The sequence below is a fragment of the Pundamilia nyererei genome, unplaced genomic scaffold (genome assembly GCF_000239375.1).
Source record: "Pundamilia nyererei isolate P.nyererei 1_Seehausen unplaced genomic scaffold, PunNye1.0 scaffold00254, whole genome shotgun sequence".
NCBI lineage: Eukaryota > Metazoa > Chordata > Actinopteri > Cichliformes > Cichlidae > Pundamilia > Pundamilia nyererei.
In genome coordinates this window covers 699,975-708,943 of record NW_005187655.1, presented here as the reverse complement: position 1 = coordinate 708,943, position 8,969 = coordinate 699,975, and the positions used below count along the sequence as shown (strand labels likewise).

At 41.4% G+C, this 8,969-nt stretch overlaps 1 protein-coding gene across 1 annotated transcript in view; it reads left to right on the top strand.

Annotated features, from left to right (window-relative positions):
• Nucleotides 1-3,213: 3,213 nt before the first annotated feature.
• Nucleotides 3,214-8,969, top strand: part of LOC102206346 (active breakpoint cluster region-related protein) — a 20,491-nt gene continuing 14,735 nt past the window's right edge. Inside the window, exons 1-5 of the mRNA XM_013915068.1 lie at nt 3,214-3,271; nt 4,566-4,716; nt 4,890-5,008; nt 5,769-5,873; nt 7,974-8,207. Of these exons, the coding sequence (XP_013770522.1) occupies nt 4,611-4,716; nt 4,890-5,008; nt 5,769-5,873; nt 7,974-8,207 (564 nt within the window). The 5' untranslated portion in view covers nt 3,214-3,271; nt 4,566-4,610. The remainder of the gene's footprint in view (nt 3,272-4,565; nt 4,717-4,889; nt 5,009-5,768; nt 5,874-7,973; nt 8,208-8,969) is intronic.

Genomic DNA, 8,969 nt, shown 5'->3' with positions numbered 1-8,969 from the left:
TGCAGGGTCAGAAGGATTATCTATGTGCAGGTTAAAATCACCAGTTAAAATTATCATGTTATATTTTGAGTGTATGTTTGTTAAAAATTCTGAGAATTCCTTGATAAAAGCAGCGCTGTCTTTAGGTGGGCTGTAAACTGTGACAGATAAAACTGGAGGGCTGGCGAAAACAATAGTGGTAAATTGGTCAAATAAAATGTGTTTGGTGGTGAGTGTGTTGTTGGTTAAAGATGCAGTCCCACCTCTCTTACCACTTCTAATAGAAAAAGAGAAAGTAAAATTTGGTGGGGAGGCCTCAGTGAGAACAACTGGTGCATCCGAGCCCAGCCATGTTTCTGTTAAAAATAAACAGTCACGTTTATTATCTAAAATTAAATCATTAATAATAAAAGACTTGTTCAACAGAGAGCGGACATTTAAAAGTGCCATACTGATCGAGACCGGTGGACAGTAGAGTTCAATGGATGTTGACATTTTTGAAGGGGCCGGAGGTTATTAATGTTTTTGGAGTTACTGGATTTAATAATAATTCTGTCGCTCTCTGTTTGTGATTATGACGGGTTTTGTGTTGACTGTGGGAGAGAGAGGTCCGAGTCCAGAGTTTTGTGTATTACTGTTAAAAGTGGAGCAAATATAGGAGCTGGGACCAGGGGGACATCAGTCAGTGGGACATCAGTCAGTAACTGACATCAGTCAGTTATGACATGGTCTGATTTTCTCACCCAATAAAGGAATATTTAATATGTCAGTCTACTCTTCATTCTATCAGAAACAGTTTTCACAGCTCGTACATTTTCTTTTTACACATATATGTAAGCATTGAGCCAAATGTAATGTAATGCCAACATATTAAACGAACAATATTTGTCTCTTATGTATAATACATCTGTATATACACTGTCAAAGGTACTTGTCTTTGAGTGAAGATTTTAGGTGATAGGAAATATAAATAACTGCAACTTGAATCGTTGACCCAGAGTTCAAGCTGCTGTAATATATCCTGTAATATATATACAGGTCCTTCTCAAAAAATTAGCATATTGTGATAAAGTTTATTATTTTCTGTAATGTACTGATAAACATTAGACTTTCATATATTTTAGATTCATTACACACAACTGAAGTAGCTCAAGCCTTTCATTGTTTTAATATTGATGAATTTGGCATACAGCTCATGAAAACCCAAAATTCCTATCTCAAAAAATTAGCATATCATGAAAAGGTTCTCTAAACGAGCTATTAACCTAATCATCTGAATCAACGAATTAACTCTAAACACCTGCAAAAGATTCCTGAGGCTTTTAAAAACTCCCAGCCTGGTTCATTACTCAAAACCGCAATCATGGGTAAGACTGCCGACCTGACTGCTGTCCAGAAGGCCATCATTGACACCCTCAAGCAAGAGGGTAAGACACAGAAAGAAATTTCTGAACAAATAGGCTGTTCCCAGAGTGCTGTATCAAGGCACCTCAGTGGGAAGTCTGTGGGAAGGAAAAAGTGTGGCAGAAAACGCTGCACGACGAGAAGAGGTGACCGGACACTGAGGAAGATTGTGGACAAGGACCGATTCCAGACCTTGGGGGACCTGCAGAAGCAGTGGACTGAGTCTGGAGTAGAAACATCCAGAGCCACCGTGTGCAGGCGTGTGCAGGAAATGGGCTACAGGTGCCGCATTCCCCAGGTCAAGCCACTTTTGAACCAGAAACAGCGGCAGAAGTGGCTGACCTGGGCTACAGAGAAGCAGCAGTGGACTGTTTCTCAGTGGTCCAAAGTACTTTAGCCCGGGTCATTTTTTCAGAACCCTGGGGTCTTTTGGAGTGTAACTTGTTTCATAGTTAGATGCCTGACTGACAACTGTATAAAACAAAAACTGCATATGTGATATATATTTTTTCCTATATGAAGTCATTCTTTTTTGAACAAAACTCAAAATAGAGCTTATTAATCTTTCAGTCATTTCTACCCTCACTTGATTTCCTTTCGCTGCTCAGCTCTCACACAGTGGCTCAGCTTTGCTCCAATCCATCCATATTGTGGCCAATCACATGCGAGGATATAGGATAATATCATTATGTGAAAAACAGAGAACGTGAGAGACGCGAAAGTCAAGTGGAGCGTGCGGCTGTCCTCTCAGTGAGTGAGACAGTAGACAACGGTGAGGAGGGCTGTGCGAAAGCAAAAACACATAAATATGCCTGACACCCGTAAACGAAGCAGCATCTGGCTGCAGTTTAAAGACTTTTTTGTCTCGGCCTAGGTCTCGTCTCGACTTGGTCTTGGTCTTGTCTTGGTCACGGTTTAGGCGGTCTTGACTACAAGTCATAGGAAAATAATAATAGAAAATAGAATAGAAAAATAAATAAACAACGTTCCCATACTTGTGCTTGGAGTAAATGGGTTGCGCTAAGTATATCAAACCACTAGATGTCGCTGTGGAGCCGAGTCTGAAGCACAAAGCCAACAGAAATTTACTGCACAGTGCAGTCTATTATCTGAAGACTGAAACATTCACGTCCTGCTTCTGCTGAACTAGAAACTAACTTTTAGATTTTGCCAGGATTCCTCATTAGACAAAGAGTTAAAACGTAGACATTTACTTATTTATTAATCTGTCAGCACCCTGTTCAGATCATGTATTGCCTGCCTCTTCATGCAGGCATTAAACCCCTGAAAATGACAGGCTTTACTTGATCTATGTAGGGACACATTCAACACACTCATTGCGTTACTTTACGCCTGGCACTCCACCTTCTTCCTCATACGCTCTGAGTGGAAACTTTAACATCATTGAGAATAAACAAGACAGTATAGAGACCGTGTGAGACAAGCGTCAAAGTAAAGACTGAAATAGGAATATCAACAAAGTGCTTTATTAAAACTGTAAAACAAAAAAGGTTTCTCCTCCCACTCAATCAGTGTTATGGTGCTGTGGGTCTTTGCATTCACCAGCTCAAAAGTGATTGTTCCTGCTTCTCTGTTTGGAGGCTGACGCAGAACAAGCTCAACCAAATCCTCAGAGTCGCAGAATGACAGGTTATAATGCACGTGACCTAACAGAGAATTGTTCCACAGGTACAGAAAACGTGGGAGAAGAAATCTGTGGAAATTGCACTTTTTTTTGCTCCTTAAGACGTCTCAGACTGCTCATCGTCTGCTGTCTGAATGGATCGCTCATTAAATGATGAAAACAATTTAACAAGAAAAATACTTCCCTGCTGTTTGCTTCAATTTTAGGGGCAAGACTTGCGCCTGGAGACCGGCTGTGGCCCAGGTGAGCACTTTTGATGTGGTTGTGATGTGGTGCTTGTGCGTCTTTACACTTGCACTTTAATGTTTGTCTGAAAGTAATGCACTCTGAGTAATTTATTCTCTCTGTCCACAGCTGACTATTATTTTTTATATCAGCTGTGTCCTAACAAAGACCTCACAGTTTTCAGTCTTGCTGTTGTAATGTGCATAGACTTTAGTGTGTGCTTCCGATTTTATGTTTGGGAAATTAGATAAATGGTTACCTAACAAACATAAACATCAATCTTCCCAAACACATGTTTTCTATTCAAAAAAGAAGGAAAATGTAGTATTCTGTATAGTATACTTGTAGCTAAGATGCGGAAAGAACGTGGAGTTATTCTTTCATCATGTGACCTAACATCTATTTACTTCTACTTATCAAGTTCAGTGGGGTAGGACGGCTCTCCAGGGTGGGATTGATCCTGGACAGGATGCCTGTCCACTGCAGGGCAAACAGAAAGAGACAGACCTAGTTAAAACTGCCAAGCAACTTAACCTTCACACCTCTTTGTGCTGTGGGAGGAAGCTATGGCGAACATTCAAACTCCACATAGGAGGCCCCCAGGAGTTTGAACGCGGACTTTCTTTTTGTGAGGCAGCAGTGCTAACCACTGCACCACCATGCTGCCCTAACGCATTAAATCTAATATCCTTTGTGAATTGCTATAACACCTCTAAAACTTCAAGGTTTAACAATACCACCAACTGAACTAACCCACAGTTGTTTGGCCCACAGCCACCATTTCCAAAAAAGTGCTTAGTCTAAACCAGAGAAAGACTTTTGCCACTGCAGACACGCGTTTTTATGAGCTGACACTTTATCAGCATATGTGATACACGTTTATAACACTTCTAAATGCGTAACTAAAACAAACTGACCCCAAAGAAATCTTTGAAAAAATATTGTGAAAAACATGTTCTACTTTATCCAAAAGGTCCTTCCTTTCAACACTGAAAACAGAAATTAGGTCAAAATACATATATGTATTTAAAAAAGGTGTTTCGTTGGTCTGATATAGAGAGTAGATCAAGATAAACTCTGGCTCAACTTACTTCAAACTAGTGTGGCAACTTTCCTTCAACTACTTTCATCTGATATTCATGTTTTTTTTTAAAAAGTACAACATATAAACACTACGCTAATAATATCCCGCTGATAGGAAGTAACATGCAACTGTAAGAATGTATAAAATGTCAGTTGCGTGCTCTCATGAGCTTATTTCACGCACACAGGAAGTTATGCTCGGGTCTCTACAGTCTCCTTTTGTGCACAGTTAAAAGAAAGAGGAAGTTTTGTGTCACCAGCTGAGTGCGTTCACATGCTGCGCACCGCGACACTCAGCCGGCGCGCAGAGAGGACTTGTTTTTCGGCTATGGATGTCTACCAGGAGGCTGTGCAATATCTGGAGTCACAGAACATACCAGGTGAGAGTAGATTTAACCTGAATGTTGCAGCCGTTTTCTTGTTTTGTTTGCTGGGAGGGGGAAGAAAAAACAATTTAAAAAAAGCTCTGCTATTAATGCTTTTTCAAAGACAGAAAGACAAAAACAGAAGTAGATGTGAGAGATTGTGAGCTTTTCTCCCTCTGACTGAACAGTGTCTGCTGCAGTGGCAGAAGAAGCTGATGTCTTGGAAGAGGACGTTTTCCCAGAGGAGGCAGTGTCCTGTTTTCTCTCCCCGCTGAACACTGAGAGCGTGGACTTCCCTGACACCCCTGTGAGTTCACGACTCCAGTGTTTTGTATCACTGCACACTCTTTGTACCTTCTTGAGTTTGTCTTCTAGACTGCATTTAGTTTTGCAATACTTGTATTTTCATGATAAAAATGGAGAAGGATCAATGGCCTAGTGGGAAGTACATATAAAAACCTTTCAGCACTATAATTCTCACATTTTATACGTGAGTAAATTTGAAAGCAACCAACACAGAACAGAAAGTAGACGGAGTGAAGCAGAGCCAAGTTTTCAAGTTTTGCTACATAGAGCTTTCTGGCTATTATGTTGGTTAAAAACACACAACTGCAGGTAGCACCCAGAAAGACAAACAAGGAGAAATCTAACTTTGTGTTTCAAAATCTAGAACAAAGGTACCTTAAAGAGTTTTAGTGTGGTTCCCATGTTTATCTGACTTATGTTTGAGGGGCAGTTACATCTCAGGAAGCTCTCGCATCATATACACAAAAACATAAAACAAATTAAAAACATTGTACAAACCTGTGAAACTCCAACAACCCGTCTGAGATTCATGAGAAAAGGGCTGCAGCTCAATTTGCTCTTCATCGCCTGCTTTAGCGACGGGACTCCTTTAACAGGAACGTCCAACGTTCCGATTCACCCTGTAAGTCCTGCGGTGATGATAACTGTGGCCTCTTTTTCAGAGGTTGGCATCACAAATTTTGTAAAAACTCTTTGACAATAACCTTGAGTCTGAGGGGGCGCTGTGATGTATTCTCATGCTCTGCACACCTGTGATCCAGACAACATGCAGCAAGGAGGAAATGCTGGAGAGGAGGCTCACGGTGCTGAAAGGCATCCTGGAGAGCGAGGAGGTTTACCTCAGAGAGCTGGACACCCTGTTGATGGTAAGATCAACACACACAGACACAAGAACAAATTTGCATTTCTCAGTTCTTATATTTAGCTCTCTGTTCTTGTTATTCATAGACAGATTGTCATCACTTGTTCGCTGGACTGAATATTATTTTACAGCAATAAAAACTATTAGACTATTAGTATTTCACTTCTGCTTTGTTGTTCAACTGTTACCACACTTACTATAGTGATTTAAGCCTGTTCTTTGTTAGTTAACATTACCTTTTTTTAGCATGTTACACAGGATCATGTCCGGCAATCACATGCAACAAAGTCTTGATTATTCAGCTTCCTTCTTTAGTGGTAGATAGATTGTTCTCCTTTGTGGATTAGGCTTCCCTTTTTCTTTTCATAAAACTATTGAAACCACTCCCATGTATAAAGTAAACATGTAGCACAAGGTGCGAGAAGTTACCTTAGCCTTACGTGGCTCTGAACAAGGGGATCGTTTTGCTGAAAGAATGCAGACAGTTTTTAACGCTCATCGGTGTCTCGTTGCTTGTTTTCTTTTGTAAACTAAAGGACAGGTGTGCTCAGAAGTTTACATACACTCATCATAAATGTGAATGTCATGGTAATCTTGGGCTGGTTTTCCAGTAGCACTGATAGCAAAACAGCCTCAGGGCATGATACTACCACCACCATGCTTGACAGTTAGTGCAGTGTTCTCAGGTTTCAATTCATCTTTATTCCTCCAAAAACTCTTCTTGTTATTGTGGCCAAATGGTCTGACCACAAAACTTTTCACCAGAAGGCATTTGGCTTGCGCATGTGGACTACTGCAAATTTTAATTGAGCTTAAAGGATTCAGTTTTGGAGCAAGGTCTTCTTTCTTGGTCGACACCTTCTAAGTCCACGTTGATGTAAAACTCACTTCACTGTGGACAGTAACATGTTCTCACTCCCAACGTGTAGCATATTATGCTATATGACAAATCGTCTGTATGTTACGCTTTTGGCCACCCAACACGATCCTATGTTATGCGTTTGGAAAAAGGAGGAAACATGAGAACTGTTTGGACTCAGTCTGCATATGTTGCTTTGGAAGACACTACCTAACACCATTAAGGTTGTGGTCAAGGTTAGGGATAAGGTTAGGATTAAGAATAAGGTTTGGGTTAGGGCTGGAATACACGGCTGGAACGTCTGTTACCGCTGGGAGCGTCATTCTATTGGATTTCATCCACAACTTGCCGCGTCCTATGGGAACGCGGAAGGTTACCTTTCGCGTTCCCATTGGACGCCTTGGGACGTGACAAATCATTGGTATGTTACGCGTCGGTAATGACACTGGGCTGGTTCCAATAGTCTCCAGTTTATTGTAGGCTTGAGCTTTGGTGGGTTGTTGCTGAGCATCCTAACCAATTTCCTCTTGTCTGACTGTTTGGATCTTCTTCCATTTCTTGAGAAAGAGGAGACGCATCCAAGTAACTTGCACTTACGATCTTAGAATCTGCAGTCGTGCAGAAATGTCTCAGAGAGACCTTCCCAGCTTGTGCAAATCTGCAGTTCTCCTTCTCAGAGTTTCACTGAGTTCCTTGGACTTTCCCATTGCTCTGAGTGTGTTTGTCAACCAAGTGCCAATAAGTGCTATCAAACAAAATTAAGTCAGGAAATGATGGCGCAATAATGAGTGCCTGAATCTATTTTTCCTTCTCTTTTTAGTGCTATTAATAACAACAGTTACATGCATTTCCCCATTCTTACAGTTTCCGACTCATTTAACAAAAGACAAGAAAAAAGATGTGAGAAAGTAAATGAAATTGTGTGGTTGATCCTTTAGCATGGCTGCTGTGTTGTGTGACGTTGTGAGCTCACCACTGTACTCTTATCACTGAGTGACTAAATGTAACATTTTTGCTCTTCCGGTTATAGTGGTGGTTTGCATGCATGTGCCAAAGGCAATGAGATGGTTGAATAAAGCTTTGTGAGATGTATCACATGTGAACTGCACATTTCACACATTCATGTCCTTCTCACTTCACCACAGCCTATTTCTCTTTTCAGCACACCACATTGTTCTTCTTTCTCACCCACACTGGCTGCCATTTAACACAACTTTTATTTTTTTTTTAAATTTTGCTGTCTAGCCCATGAAGGCTCTGCGGGCTTCAGCTGGGACCTCTCAACCAGTTCTGTCCAGCCAGCAGGTCCAGACCGTTTTCTACCAGGTGCCTGAGCTCAGAGACGTGCACCAAACGTTTTACTCAGGTCTGAAGGCCCGTTTGAGTGCTTATGACCAGACTGAGATCAGCCCTGGTAATGAGACAGAAATGAGATGCAGAGGCTTTGAGCTGGTGGTCGGGGACCTGTTCCAGAAAATGGTGAGTTTTTTGTTTGCATCGTATGTTATGTTTCAGTTGTGGAAATCCACAGAGAGATAAACGACAGTTCCCTAATGGCTCAGTAGTTACTCTCCATTCTCCTTTTTCAGAACCATCAGTTAGCGTAACATGCATGCCGTTAGATTGTTGGAGGAAGTTGTGGGATAATCCGCACATGGACAGGGAGAATTAGGCCTCAGCTAACCAGATGTTTGAAGGAGGAACTTTCTTCCTGTGAGGCGGCAGTTCTAACCACAGTGTGACTGACACTTTTTTTCTGAGCCCACGATGGCTCTCCTTAAATATGTTTTAAGTGACAGCAGGAACTGAGCAATTATTTGCTAAGGCATAGACTCTGTGTTTATGGACTTTACTATGATCACAGAGGAGCTTTTAACCACATATTTTATGCGTTGAGTCAATGAAGATAAGCAACATAGAGAGAACGCGCACAGCTTCCTGCACAAACACATTAACATCTTACATCAAAGTGGTCAAGCATGAGTATCAATCTGACACAAGATGTTCTGCAGAAATGCTTTTCTGGAACGGACACTGAGCTTCTGATCAGTGGGATGCCAAATCGCAGCTGCTCGGCCTGAAATGGTGCTTGCTGGGTAAAGATATGCGCGTAATGTCCACGTTCATTTGTAGCTTCATCGCTGCAACAATCTCTCCTGAGGTTGGTGTGCAATGGACGCATCTGAATCAGTCATACAAATCAGTCATACAAACCAAACACACACACACACACACACACAC